The sequence below is a fragment of the Protopterus annectens genome, chromosome 5.part0 (genome assembly GCF_019279795.1).
Source record: "Protopterus annectens isolate FY-2018-M chromosome 5.part0, PAN1.0, whole genome shotgun sequence".
Classification (NCBI taxonomy): domain Eukaryota; kingdom Metazoa; phylum Chordata; order Ceratodontiformes; family Protopteridae; genus Protopterus; species Protopterus annectens.
The window spans coordinates 8,814,734-8,830,725 of NC_056735.1; the positions used below are offsets into that span (position 1 = coordinate 8,814,734).

Sequence of the window (15,992 nt, forward strand, 5' to 3'; positions counted from 1 at the left end):
AATTACTTTTCTTAAATAATGGCATTGTATAATGCCTCTTTGCTGCCCTTCCGCACCTGTCTGGTGTTCACGGCAGTTCTGATGTACTGCGCATGCCTACGCAGTACATCAGAGCTGTGGGCAAAAGCAACGGAGAACGCAAGTTCTCCGTTGCTTTTTACTGTCTCGCTGTGTTAAATGGGTTTAACATAGCGAGACAGCTTTAAAATAAGCAACGGAGATCTCCGTTGCTTATTTTAAAGCTGTCTCGCTATGTTAAACTCATTTAACACAGCGAGACAAGTTTAAAAAAAAGCAACGGAGATCGCAAGATCTCCGTTGCTTTTTACTGTGTCGCTATGTTAAAGGAGTTTAACATAGCGAGACAGCTTTAAAAAGCAACGGAGATCTCCGTTGCTTTTAAATCTGTCGCTATGTTAAACTCTTTTAACATAGCGAACAGTTTATACTAACGGAAAAAGTCCGGGCGACCGGACCTTTTTCCGTTAGTATATTGAAGGATTTACCACGGGCACGCTGGTTGGGCTGGCCAATCAGCGTGCACGTTTTTAGGGTAGGCATTGTATAATTTGCTTTTTTTTCCTTTTTCCTAGCTTGCTGTTACAGCAACCACAAAGGGTATCAAAATGTACATATGAGACACTGAGCACTTTTTTTCTATAACTTTTATTAGGTGATGCAGTTAAGAACAAAGAGATACTTATCATCACAGTTATCAATTTGCTATGTTCTGGCATCAGACATGATGAAGGTGTTATCGCCAAAGGGTGGCTCCTGGAGCAATATACAGTGTTTAGCCATCATGAAACTGAAACACTCATCACGTTCTCCTGGCCCCCTATTGAAATGTCAGCACTCAAAATGTCAAGTGCACACAAGCCGGAAAACAAACAAAAAAAAAACAAACAAAAAAAACACCAAAAACACAGAAGAAGAGCAAATTTTGAAAATTGCTCTTTTCCTTAAAACTACTTGTTGTTAGGGAGAAGCCCTACTGCACCCCATGAACATATATATAACAACTCCAAGATTGCTGTTCCCTGAGAAAAGGGAATAATCTGAGATATGGCATCTCAGACTTAGTGCATGTAAGTCCGATCTTTAGGCCATTCAGACTCGGCATTTCGGAGGGTCCTGCATTTTGAATGGTTACTCATTTTGCTACTACTTTTTGGTAACGCTATCATTTCCAGTTACTGGATACAACCATGGGTACTCCCCAAGCTGTACATCATATTATGTAGGTAACTTGCCTACAAAGAACATTTTGGTTTATTTAATTGAGCATTTCATTAAAATATTCATTTTTTTCCCACAGCACATTGAGACTATCTGATCAGGAGCTTAATTTGATCAAGGAGCTTAAAATGTTGGCATGAATTTCCAGATATTCCGGTTGACTTCTGTGCTGCCTTGGTTAAAAAAGGAAGTCTACAAGTGATTCCAAAGCATTCTTAGACATGCTAATATATGAAGTCTGAGGATCATACTGGAGCCAGATCATTTAAAAAAAAATGGTTGCTGTCAGTAGTTTGCTATCTTACAACAGCACCCATCCAAAACATATTAAAACACAATGTTCCTAAAGCAAAAGTGTGAGTGGTAGTGTGCAATGCATCCAATTTTAATGCAATGACAAATACATTTGATAAGATGAAGGATCATTTTCTTGATAGGAATTATCAAAAGATAAAGTGAAAGCTATAATTGTTGTTTGTGAGCAGTTCCATACAAGGGAAAGCAGAATAATATATTCAGACTAGCGAAGTTATTGATCCATGTGTTTTAAACTCACATATACGGATGTACAATTTATATCGGAACAGTCACATTCTAGAAGAGCTGCTAGGAATATAATAAAGAACATGTACTAGGTTTTAAAGAACAGCAGGGTTGCTAACAGGATGGGCTTTATTTTTTGTATAGGAGAGGATGGAATTTAAAATTACTAATACGAATAATGCTCACATTTCCAGTCGAACTAGCTCTAGAAGGTCAAAAGGTGCTTTTTAATAAAAAATTTACTTTTTAATATTACTCACATATTACTTGCAAATGTATGCATGTAAGGACAAATTCACATATCCAGATACAGGAAAAGTAAAAGCCATACTAGAGATAAGCTAAACAGGGTCTTCTTTCCCCAATGATTCTGCCAAGCCCGTTCCCTTGGCTGCGGTTTCACTGGATGGTAGGTAGGGACAGTGAGAATCGCATTCATCCATTCATGTGTGTCACTAATTATGGCAACTGCAAGTCATATGGTTTAATCTATGTGACCTTTTGCATTTGCAATGAATTTTATGTGGCAAGGATAAAGGTAATGTTAAACATATCTGTTAGAGAACATCTTTAAGACAAACAGAACAGTGATGCTAACAACAAACTATGAAGAGACAAGCAAGGAGTTGATCACAAGTGTCTATTTATTACCTCTAATGCAGATTTTATTTTAAAGTCTCTTGGGGAATAACAGTACAGATTAGTTACTGGTCTCTGAATCAAGGTGGCACTATGAGTTTAATTCATCCGTGGGAACAGGGCAATACCAACTCAGGGCTGTGTTTTTATTGCCCTTACATGACATTCACAGTTATTTTATGGACTAAGAGAAAGCATATGACAGGGTGCCTAGACAGGAGTTGTTGGATTGTATGAGGAAGTCAGGAGTGGCAGAGAAGTATGTAAGAGTGGTACAGGATATGTACAAGGGTAGTGTGACAGTGGTGAGGTCTGCACTAGGAGTGATGGATGCATTTAAGGTGGAGGTGGGATTACATCAAGGATCAGCTCTCAGCCCTTTCTTATTTGCACTGGTGATGGACAGGCTGACAGATGAGATCAGACAGGAGTCCCCGTGGACTATGATATTTGCGGATGACATTGTGATCTGTAGTGAGAGTACGGAACAGGTTGAGGAGACCCTGGAGAGGTGGAGATATGCCCTAGAGAGGAGAGGAATGAAGGTCAGCAAGACTAAGACAGAATATATGTGTGTGAATGAGAGGGAGGACAGAGGAATGGTGAGGATGCAGGGAGTAGAGTTAGCGAAGGTGTTTAAATACTTGGGATCAACAGCTCAGAGTAATGGTGAGTGTGGAAGGTGGTGAAGAAGAGTGTGCAGGCAGGGTGAAGTGGGTGGAGAAGAGTGTCAGGAGTGATTTGTGACAGACGAGTACTAGTAAGAGTGAAAGGGAAGGTCTACAAGATGGCAATGAGACCAGCTATGTTACATGTGCTGGAGGCAGTGACACTGATGAAAAGACAGGAGTCAGAGCAGGAGATGACAGAATTAAAGATGTTAAGATTTGCATTAGGTGTGACGAGGATGGACAAGATTAGAAACGGTATATTAGAGTGTCAGCTCAGGTTGGATGGTTTGGAGACAAAGCCAGAGAGGCGAGATTGGGTTGGTGTGGACATGTGCTGAGGAGAGATGCTGGGTATACTGGGAGAAGGGTGCTAAGGATGCAGCTGCCAGGTAAGAGGAAAAGAGGAAGGCCTAAGATAAGGTTTATGGATGTGGTAAGAGAGGACATGCAGGTGGTTGGTGTGATACAGCAAGATGCTGAGGACAGGAAGAAATGGAAACAGATGATCCACTGTGGCGACCCCTAACAAAAGCAGCCAAAAGAAAAAGAAGACATGACATTCACAGTCAGCTCCCTGAATTCTGAGAAATCCACACCACATGGGTTCCTGAAGTAAATCAGAAGCATCAGCATGCTGAATGAATGTGGAGGCCAATCATTCTTCGCTAAGTGACACAAAATTTTTTTCACTTTGTGAATGAAGGCTTCCTGGCATTGTTAGTCACCCCTGACATCACAATCTGAAGATCCTAATGGATCAGAGGTTCTACAGCAGAAGCCAGGTCCAAAGGGGGTTCTGGTTGTTATACCCAACTGTGGAGGTCTAACTTGACTTATATTAAGAGGGATTACTGCACGACCATTGACCTCAGAGCCTTAAACCTACAGTCTTCTCTGCCAGAGAACTAGGCTTTTTTACTATGTTACCCCCAAGGCTGCCAAGACCATGAACTTCTGGCCATTATCAGGAACAAACAAACAAAACTGGAGTGTGTCCAACTGCAAGCCAATGAAAACAATCCTTTGAGATGGTATCAGGGAGAGCTCTTTTCAGTTTAAGGTCACCTCCAAGGATTACAGCTATAGGAGTGTCCACTCCAGGGACACCATGAGAAAGTCCTATAACTGCATCACCAGGAGCTAGTCATCAAGGCAGAGGAATGCATGGAGTTCCTTCTTCTGCAAGATCTCTGCTACTACAGCAAACATCCCGATTAATGTCACATCTTGATAAATGTTCATGGAGCATAAAAAAGATAAATAGCAACACTCTATTAAAAGAGATTCCTCCTTTAAAGGGAATTCAGGAAGCCTTCTGTGTAGACTCTAGGCAATTTTGTGCTAAAAGGCATCCATATGGCCAGCAATATCATTCAAGCGCCCACCAGCAGCAGGGATAAGATCCCTGGAGAGACAACAATCAGGGCTAGAAGTACCACATGTGGTCAGTAAAGCTGCTGAGGTCACTGATGAGATGGAACATGTCCATCCCTACTGAAAGCAAAACAATGCCAGAGTAGAATCTTCATCCTTATTCTGAAAGAGAAATAGCTTCTACTGCCCTTGTGAAGAATATGGGCCTGCCCCAACAGCTCTGCAGAGATGGTTTGCTGTCTCAACAAAGCACTTTCTGGGGAAGCACCCTTAGAGTCCTAAAATGTGGTCATCCATGGTCACTTTGGAAACCCAGTAATCTTTACCGAAGGCTCTTCAAGCAAATGAGAAGGCTCTAAAAACTGATCTCCTTGGAACACATGCAGAGGACAGTCAGAACTGCAACTGCTGGACCAGTGGAGTTGCCCTCAGTGGTGACTCAACTGGCAACACCTGGAGACAGGACTGCTTCATGATTAAGGGAGCCCCTCAGTCTATCCGCAAGTTTTTTTCTTCTTGGTGGCTGATTAGAACTAGAACAAGAAAAAGAATGTGGGTCAAGAAGGGGTTCCTAAATGTCCGCCACAGTGCCAAGGGCCTGCCTTCTTTCCAGCAGATTACACACCAGTTCTGAGAAGGCTGACTGAAAATATCCCCCCAACTTCTCTCAACAGATCTCTTTAAGGAAAAATTCTCTCTGTCATCATGTGCAATAATATACTAGAATCCCTAGCCAAAATGTCAGCACAGTTAGCATTAGAACAAGCCACATCGTGGCCCACTTTGGTAGCAATATGCAGAGTCTTGACCACTCCTTCCTTAAACCAAATCTGAAGAATGGCTTACAGCTTTTCCAGCACCTTATTCACTAAGAAAGACTGGAGTCTGGACATGTGAGACATACTGCTAAGAAGCCTATCCCCAGAGTGTTAAAAGAGAACACTTTGTTGCCCTCCATGTCCATTGCTTTAGACTATTTTGTCAGGTAGCAAAGTGGGCAAAATCATATATCCTAAGTATCCTGTGCTGGACTACACATCTCACTAAGGTGTCCACTTCAGAATACATGGTCAGGATCTCACTTTAATCAGTTATGGGCAAAAGCAGGGCATACATCTTCTTTGAAGCCAGAACAGCAAACTCCGGGTGCTTCCAATTTGCGTATACAGTATCTCTGATAATGGTCTCCACAGGGGATTGACCAAAGGCTCCTCAGTCTTCCCAAGTTACTCGTTAAAGTGTTTCTGGGCAGAAGGAACAGGAAGCACATGCTGGTTCATGGTGGACTTCAGGAGCTTAAGCTTTTTTCCAAATGAAGAGACATCCAGTGGGGAGCTGAAAGAAACGAAATTTCTATTACCTTCATTTAACTATGAGATAATGGGCTGTAGATTCTCCAATCCTCAAAGAAAGCAGAGACAGGGAAATGCCTACCCTCTGGCTCTAGATTGCATATCCTCACAGACAATCAACATGTTTGGGACAAAATGTGCATCTTGTGGGCACAAAGGGTCAGGGTGCTGTGCCTGCTGATGCTCCTTGCAGATGTGAGAAGGCTGCACTAGATACCATGCCATTATCAAACCATGTTCCCTTTGGCTGCACTACCACACCCATGATGACAGGCCATTCCAAACCTCAATCTGGCTAAAGTCTAGATTCTGAAACATGGAACCTAGCAAATGGAGAACATGGTGACCCTCATTTTGGGCCACTCTTGGCCCACCTTCTTCTTTTGTGAAGAAAGAGTTCTCAGTTCCATATGCGACCAGTGTGCAGCTGCCAGATGACTCGAGTGGACACTCCTTTGGATCAGGCTACTTGCAGGCCTGTTCCACCCAATTAAGTAGGTGAAGAGATGGGTGGTGTTGGTACTGGGAGATATCCCCTAATATGGTTGCCACGTGTACACTTTTCCAAGCCCCTTGTCAACTGATGAAGCATTGGACTTGAGCAAATGTGAGTCCTCACTAACTGAAGACAAAGACATGATGGACTACAACAAAGAGGCCATCTTGAAAATACACTTATCTTCAAATATTGCCTACCATTTGTTTCTTTAGTTTTTTTCAAGTGTTCCAGTAAAAACATGGGACTGTGTATAGGACCATTCTTCTAACCCCTGCATTGGGCACCTTGGACTGCCACCATTCTCTGGACAGTGGAACTTCTCCCCTGTACTGCCTGTAAAGGGGGGGGGGGTCAGGTGAAATCTTTGGCACTATCTCATAATATGGCAGCCACACAAACACTTAGAAGGCTCCAATGTCTCACGCACTGAACATGGACACTCCACAATACAAAACCCAGGATCAAGAACCAGTGTGTAAGCAGCAGAATAGAACTTCTAAGCCTGGAGTCTAGGCAAGCTCCTCTAGAGCAGAGTCTGACATCATGATATCGGTCAATATAGTGTGCATGCCTCCAGGCAAGCCAGTTTTTTAGAAAACAAAATTCCGAAGTGAAGCAGATGTTAAAAAAGACCAAATAACAAACCCACTAAGGAGGGTTCCTAATGTTAGTTCAACATTTTTCAGGCGATGATCTTTAGGTTCACCAAGGCAGCAGGCTCAAAAGGTCGGTAAGCATACCCAGCAAGAAATTCAATTCACAAGGAGAAGACTATGTCTTGCTGGAAGCTATAGACTTAGAATTCTGTTGATAAGCATCTAAACAGTTTATGTCAGGTTAAAATCCATTTCCCCACCAAGGCATAATTGGTCAAAAGGTTCAAATCATATGGGCACCCAAAACATCTTCTGTAGTTTTCTAAATTCAGCGAATGTGGAGGAAGAGAACATTTTTCTCAAACAAAATCCTTATCACAGTCTTTAGTACCTCTGAGATTTCCTCTGCTAGATTTGGAGGAATAACAGAAGCTGCTGTAGTACCAAATCAAGGGTGGAAAAAGTTGTCTTGCCACAGTTTTGTGACATCCATTGTATACACCAGACTAATCTTAGCACAGTTCTGAAGATGAATGACCTAAAACAGGGCCTCAAAGGTAAATATAGTATCACTAGTAGCTGAGTTGGGAGGAGTGGAAAAAATTCCTAAAAGTGACCTCTGACCAAAAGGCATAAAAAATGAGAAGCCCTTTTTTATGTCTGTGAAGAGATCAACTTCAAGACTGTACTATGCCCAGAAAATAATCCGAACAATCTTCTGATGTAGCTGCAGCTCTGGTAGATGGGCTTTACTACAGTTAAGGGTGTTTACTGTGGTGAGATTATTGTTTAAGTGTCAATAGACAAGATGACTGAATTATGACTGGATTTTAACAGATTTGGCCAGGGATGGAGACAGAGTAAGATTGGTGTAGGAGGTGGCGATGCGGGTTAGGACAAGACCTAGAATGTTATGATTCTTAGTAGTAGGCTGACTACCTGTTCCTGGGAATTGGTATTTATCACATCAAGGACTCATTGGGCATTTGTAGTGTAGGTATTCCAGTTAACAGCTGTATATGTTTCTGTTTGTGGACAAATCAGTTAAGACATTTAGAAAATGTTTTTGGTCATCAGGGGACAAAAAGAGAGCTGAACTGCTGTATGCCCCACTACATATTCCATACACACTACACAGACATCCAGAGTGCCATGTTCATGTAGTATCTTAATGTACTGCAAACACAGCTGCACTGCTGTATGCCTTCCTATAAACTCCACATGCACTGGACCCTGCCACAATGTCTTGCTTATGCTGTATAACAATGCAGGGCACAGACTGCTGCAATGCTGCTACATATTCCACGCTCACTACACCCTGCCAGAGTGCACTGCTCATGCTGAATTATAATGTAATACAGAGATGCACTGCTATATGCCTTCTAGTGTGCTCCATATACATTTCATCCTGACACAGTATCTTCTTCATGCTGTATCACAATGCAGGATAAAGAGTGCTGCACTGCTAACTGTACTACATGTTCCACATGCCCCTAGACCTTCTTCTCTGAGTAGTATCATAATGCAGTGCATACAAGGGTGCACTACAGTTAGGCTCATCATATGTTCCATATGCAGTGCACACTGTGCATCATAATGCAGGGCACACAGTGCAGTCCTGCCATAAGCCCTACTAGATGGATCATATCTATTAGACCACCACAGTGCCCAGTGTCTTGTTCCTGCTGAATTGTAACGTGGGGCATACAGTGCTACAGTGTTGCATGCCCTACCAGTCTAGTACTTCCCAAGCCACCTGTTTCTCATGGTGTGCAGTGTATTCTTGGAAGGAACACAACACAATTCTGTTTCTTGTACTCTGTTCACTTCACAGGCTAGAAAACACTGAGCCTGAACTGAGAGACATGCAATGTTTCTGAATGACACATTTATTAGTTTCTTTTTTTTTTAAACAAGAAACATCTTTATAAAATTATCAATTATGATAATAGGGAATCATACATTTATATAAACAAAAACAAACCATACCAACATATTTTTAGTTGAAAATATTATACATCACTTGTCAAATATTACATAGCTCATTCAAATTCTGCCCTCTTTTAAACGTCATTCCACCTCCAAAACATTATTCTGCATGTATTGTTCCCGCAATTCCCATTTTTTTTTTCATATAATCTGCTCCTTCCCTTTTTAAAGTTTCAATTTCCAGTTGTTTTATCTCTGTTACTATATTCACTACTTCTAGTATGGATGGTTTAAACTTTGATTTCCATTTTTCAGTAATTGCTTTTTTGGAAGCCACTAAAATTAGACTCAGCAAGGCTTTATTATGTCTGGGCAATTCAGGTTCTGTATAATAGCTCAAAAAATTAATTTCCTTAGTTACACTAATTTCCTCACCCAGTATTTCTGACTGAGCAGTCAGCAGGGAATTTTTAAAGTCTGCCAACCTATTACACTCCAAAAAATATGTTACCAATTACCTCTTTCTTCCCCAACACCCCCCAACATTTGCTGTCTATCTGAGGAAAAATTATTTTCAATCTACTTGGGATATAAAAATACGGTACTTACGTATTATCGCAACCAGGTTTTTGCGGCAATGCTGGCTGCTTCTGTTTAGGTCAAGCAGTAGCAGTATAGTGTTATGAAGGTAAGACACGTCTTCTGTAATGTTTTAGTAGTTTTATGAAGGTTTATCATTGAAACGGCTGAAAAAACTGAAGTCGGAAAAGTAAGGGTTGAAAAATAGGCTTCCCCTTTACCGCCAGCATCTCGTGTCAGTTTAAGCAAGTCCCATTCCACTTTCAAGGCATTCCTTTGACATGTTGCCAGTCGGTGAAGGAAAGAGATCTGTTTTCAAAACCTTTACTATTCTTTTCACAGCCGATTCAATGGTAAACCTACCCTAAGACTACAAAAACACTACAGAAAATAATAGCAAACATCTAATCTGCTGTTTAAACTCCGCTTGTGCGCAATATTATCCGCTTAACTGCCACACTCCTTTCAGAACCAACAGACACACACGTAACCACTGCAATCACAGAAATCAACACTTGACGTCTTTAAAGGACACTTCCTACAAATCTTAAAAATGATAAGTCCTAACATTTTTTAAAACCACCACCGATATCCCGGCAGACTTTCTGATAGTGTACCCTTCCATATTACACTTCAGTGATGCCGTTTCAGTAGAAATCAACAAAGTTAAAAGACGACACAAAATCTGGTTGCGATAATACGCAAGTACCAAAAATACCTATACAAACACTTCCAAGTAAAGTTTCTAAATGTTCTAGGCTTCGTTGTATATTTGGGAGTCACACATATATCCCCACTGTTTCTTTGTGAATTGCTTATCCAATCTCTCTTTCCAATCCTTTCTAATTTCCTCTGATTGATTCTTACAGTTATGCAACATTTTATATGCCCTACTAATTATCCCTTTTTCAACAGCAGCTTCCGTTCTAGATTCTTCTAAAAACTCTATCCATTGTGGCTACTTTAATTACATTGCTATTAAAAACTCTACCAGTACTATTTTTTCACTTAGGATCCTCCTATTTCTTTCTCTTTGCCTATTCTCTGATATCAATCCTTGATAGGGAAGGCAATCTCTAACCTGCACTCAAAATAAATTCTTCACCTCTTCCCCTTCTATTACCTTTCCCTTTCTAATTATTTGCTTTCAATACCTTCATCCTTTGCCAGTTTTCACCAGTAAATTCCATCCCCCCTCCAGCCTGTCTGTATCCCTAATTGCAGTCATCCCTATCAGCAGAATCTCCTTTCTCCATCCCTGTATTGGCTTAGTTCTTAGAATACTTTCTTCTGCTGCATTAATATACTATTCTGCATTATTATTGTTATTCTCCTTAAGGATCTGCATCAAAAGTCCAAGTCTCTTCTTGTTTCTTGAGCTTCCCCCTTTTCATCATCATCCCTTTCCACTTTGAATTATTGCTTTCTGCTTTTGCTATGTATAGGAACATTAACAGTGTAGCTCTGAAATACCCCTTCAACTCAGGTAATCAAAAACCACCTTGTTTATTGGAAGGATCAGCTTATCTCACTTTACTATTGTTGTCTTCCACTCACAGATAAAATCCTTTAACATTTTAATTACTATCCATAATTACTCTTCTGGATGACAAAAATATGCCTGACCTGTGTATAAAACTAAAGGGACTGAAACATTTTCACTGCTTGTATCTTGCTATCCATATCCATAAACAAGAGCTTCCAATTTCTCAGTTTTTGTATTATCTTTTGTTTAATCCCTTCCCACATATTCCTAACAGCTATAACACAATCCTTTCTAATCCATACTCCTAAGTACCTCATTTTATCATGTCCCCATAAATATGGGTATAAACTGTCTCATAATCTTCCACAACACTATAATATCCTTTTCTGTTTTTACCAGGTATAAAATATCTGCAAATAAAGCCAGCTTTTCTTGACTACTATACCAATTATATCCTCGAATTTCTAAGTCCCTTATTTTCTTCGCCAGTGGTTCCAAATGTAACACAAATAACTAAGAGGAAAGAGGACAACCCTGCCTGATTCTTCTGCTCATACATAACTTATCAGAGAGAAACCTACCCACTTTAATGTATACCTCCCATGCCTCATATATCCTCCTAATCAACCTTATAATTTTATCAAGGAATGCAAATGCTTCAATTGCCCTGCAAATGCTTTCGCTACATCAAGACCCACCAACAACAATGGTATTTTCTTACATTCTGCTTCTGTCTGGATCATCATTATTCTATTGATAAATAAAGCCAGGAACTGAGCGACAGTGAGGAAGTCAAACGATGCAAAAATTAATTAAAATCTCCACTTCATTGTGACGTCACAATATTCTGATCAATATGTTTGTAATTTGATGCCTAGCCATTATTAATCTTTCAGCAATGCATTTTATGAAGCTTTTATATATTCATTTTTATCTATCATTTTAAACATCATCTATATCTTTAAAAATGATGGGCAGTACCTTGTTTGCTAATTAACCATGAGTATAATTCATCATCTGCAGGTATATAAGCATGCAATTAACACTTGGATTTTTGTATGGATCTGATGAAGCTACTTGCAAAAGCGCTTATCCTGTCTTATATTTTTGTATTAAAAGTGGAGATTTTAATTAATTTTTGCATCGTTTGACTTCCTCACTGTCGCTCAGTTCCTGGCTTTATTTACTGATTTTAAACGTTTTTCTGTGAACCTGAGCGTTTACCTGTCCCATTGGATTTACTTTGCTACATTATTATTCTATTAATGTTACCAAACATTTGCCTCCCCTCCATAAAACCACATTGATCCATATCTGTCAATTTTGGCAACACCTTTGCCATTCTTTTAGCCATTATAGACATAAATACTTTATAATCATGGTTTAGAATCAAAATGGGCCTATATGAAGCTGGATCTGATGGGTCTCTTTCCTATCTTTAGGTATTACAGCCATCACCACTTTCTTCCAGGATGTTGCTGCTTATCCTCCTTTTAAAATACTGTTAAACAAAATCTTCCAGATCTGTATCAGTTTCTTCCCTCCTAGCTTCTGAACTTCCACAGGAATACCATCGATTCTTGGGGCCTTTCCTGTAGAGTGGTCATAGATCACCATTTTATTTCATCTCCTCCTATCTTGTTTGTAATTGAGCCTCATCTACCTCTAAACTTGGCATATTTAATTGTTCCATAAACATTTCCATTTGTACCTGTTCTTGACTTCCATATTTCTCTGATTTATACATATTTTAATAACATTTTTTAAATATTTCTAGTACCTCTATAGCAGCTCTGTTATTTTCTTTGTTATAGACTCCATAAGCTTGGTGACAGCCCTTTCTACTTTTGTTGCCTAAGTCATTGTGCTAAAAGTTTTTATGATCTGGAGTTATCAAGAAACAGCTACTTAACAGTCTTTGTAAAGTCATGCAAATTATCAAGGCAATCCCTTATCTTCTGTTTGGCACTTTGCAATTGCTCCTCTTTTTCTTCTGTGAGATTCCCCCATTCTGCAATACTTTAACCTTTTTCAGTCCTTCTACACAACTCTTGTCACTTCTTAACCATATCGCTTTTTCTTTTATTTCCACCCTATTTTTGAACTCCAGTTTCATTTTATCCTGCTCCCTAGATATATTTTCAGAAGAAATTTATGTATTTCCTAATAACTCCCAAACAATTTCCACTACCCATTCCTTAAATCCCTTTCTGTTTAACACATAGGTGGGACAGCACCAGTGTCTCATTTTTATTTCATTACCTTGCATTTTTGTTTTAGTTATTATTGACATGTAATCCGAAACAGTTATTGGATACGTATCAAAACTTTCAATTAAATACACACATGTTCCTGTGAAATATAATTTCTGTCAAGCCTAGCCTAGGTTTTGTATCTTGGGGAATAATATGTAAATTCATTCCGAACTCCTACTACTGAATTCACATCTTCCATACCAAATATTTTCATAAAGTTGTTCAAAAATCTACCCTCATTGTTATATTTTTCCCTTCTGGGCCCCTGGATACATCCTCACTGCTGCAAATCAACTTCCAGTCCGGTAATATTCCCTGCTGAAAGCTGATTATTTCTCCCAGAAGTTTTTTAATCTCCATAATAGCAGTTTTAGGGGGAATGTAAATGCATGCCAGTGTAATCCTCCTCCCTTGCTAGTGCTCCTTTAGTACTACAAATCTACCATTATTATCTTTTCCCCCTCTTCTATCACTATTAGAGCTCCTCTTGCAATTAATATAAGTACTCCTCTTTCCCTTTGTCCCAGGTGTTCCACTGAAGAACCATCCTGAAAACCTTTCTTTATCAAATTCACATGCTCATCAGTTCTTTCCAAATGTGCCTACTGAAGTATAGCTATTTGGATACATTTCTTAGTTTGACATCCAGTTTGTCCACCATGGCTCATTTGTATGTAGTGCAGACAGCGACCCTGAACCTCGCTAAAAACAGCTCTTTGCATGAAATCTAAACTGAAAATTGTCTAAATGCAATTTTGGGGTAAAGTTGTCAATGTGAGCTTAGATGTACTGAAAAAATACTAGACACTTTATTAAATAAGAAACTTTCTTATGAGGACAATAAAGTATTTCAGGTAGAAATCTCTGCCAAGTTTACGTGGCAGCAGTTACTCTATTGTATAGTTCTGACACAGACAGACTTCCTTCTGGTGGAGATAATCTGCCACCATTCCTTGACCAACACTAAAATGTGGCCATGAGGTCAATTTATGCAAACAGCTTCCATTTCAAATAATCTGCACATGGTAATAAATATGCAATACCAGCTTCTGTCCAAAAAGCTTTCTGTTATAACAGCAATTACCAGTGCACTCTCTGTGTGCATAATAACTCTGTTAGCACACTGTTAACGAGATACCATAGTTCATTATTAACAAGATACCATATTTAAAAGTCATGAATAACAGCTTTATATCTTAACAATAATCACCAGTCAATCCATTGTATAAACAGCAACTCTCTCATTTCATAATATATAGTCTACCTTCTACAGATTCCCAAGGAGCAAATGCCATTCAATCAGAATACAAATGTCTGGTCATGGGACTGTTGGCTATGGTACATCCTGCCCAGTACAGATAATTGGGAATGCAGACAGTATCAGGAAATGAATGCAACAAAAGTATTAATCAGGCAGTGGCCAAATACATCCTTGTGTACATGAAAGTGTACTCAGCCAGTGCTGACATATAGTGGGCTACAGCCCATAAACATAATTGGTACTGTGTCCCATGTAACAGCAAATACACAAACATGCAGTCAGACACTGAACAGTGCATTATTTAAACAGCATTGTCATCATTCATGTACAAGCATTTTAACAATGGCAATATTGTCTGGATGTGTATGGGCTTTGCCCAGGGTCCCCGGAGGTTGTGCATTTACTACTGACCAATGCAATGTCCTCCCAAGGTAACTGCTGTCTGCACTGTGTCTGGATCCTTGAAACCACCTTTGGCATAGAAACCTCTGGACTGCAATGACTGCATTTCAGTCTCTGAATTGTTCGACTGATCAAAGGACCATGACTATCTTGCACGTGGGCAACCGTTCTATGCCTTCAAACACATTTCCCATGAGCCTTGCATATTAGTGCTTTAACATGATGTGCACCATATGACACAAAAACTGCACTAATTGTTACTTCTAGCTAAATAAAAGATGCATAATGTGTTAAAAATGTACAGAATATGCACGTTGTTCTCTCACCAAAGCTTCTCCATCATAATTTTCACATTTTACCTGTTTTTTTCAATCTTTCTTTTTTTTCTTTTTTGCTTAGTTCTGAAATTCTGTTGTGAAACCATTTCAAATTTACACAAGTGGATTACTTTAAAAAAACCTTGAAAGCTATGTGGTCTCTGTGAAGGAATACAGATAATGACCATGAACAACTGGCACAACACACACAAACATTTAATAAGTCCACTGATTAGCCTGTTCTACCCATAGTACACATACAGAACACAGTATTGGTACTCTTTAAGAGAACCCAAAGAAAGGTAATGGAGTGGTATGTGAGCGCTTGCACTAACTGCTTCTATACTTTGGAGAAAGGGGTAAATCTGGGTAATAATGGCTAGGTTTGGAAGGGCTCCTGAGCCGTCAGCCTAGTAATCTACTATGAACCTATGAGTCAGACAAAATGACACCCACAGCCAATGAATGAGATCATAAAAAATAAAGTAACAAATTCACCAGTTTCAGTAATCTAGAAATCATCCACTTTGCCCACCACCTGCACTATAGTGCACTGCTTTCCAAATGATCCTTCCTCCTGAATGCAGCCTATGCACTTACCATTTGTTCAGCAGCCTCTCCAACGCTGTCATATTCCAGGATAGCTTTGTAGAGGGTGTTAAGCAGATGGGAAGCCCTGACAACATTTGGAGTGTCTGGTGGGACTTCTGCTACTCCGGTGCTGAAGATTTTGTGCAGCATTTTCAGCTGTGCCAGACGTGGTGCTAGCCTGTCAAGCACAATAGCCAAAGTGACGGTTTCATCTGAAAGAAAAATAAGCAGTACAGATTGCAGTCGAATGTCTTTTATT

The 15,992-nt window shown here is 39.7% G+C and overlaps 1 protein-coding gene across 1 annotated transcript in view; it reads right to left on the bottom strand.

Annotated features, from left to right (window-relative positions):
• Window positions 1-15,992, bottom strand: part of TUBGCP5 (tubulin gamma complex associated protein 5) — a 1,009,385-nt gene that overhangs the window by 614,669 nt on the left and 378,724 nt on the right. Inside the window, exon 11 of the mRNA XM_044072063.1 lies at window positions 15,743-15,945. Within this exon, the coding sequence (XP_043927998.1) occupies window positions 15,743-15,945 (203 nt within the window). The remainder of the gene's footprint in view (window positions 1-15,742; window positions 15,946-15,992) is intronic.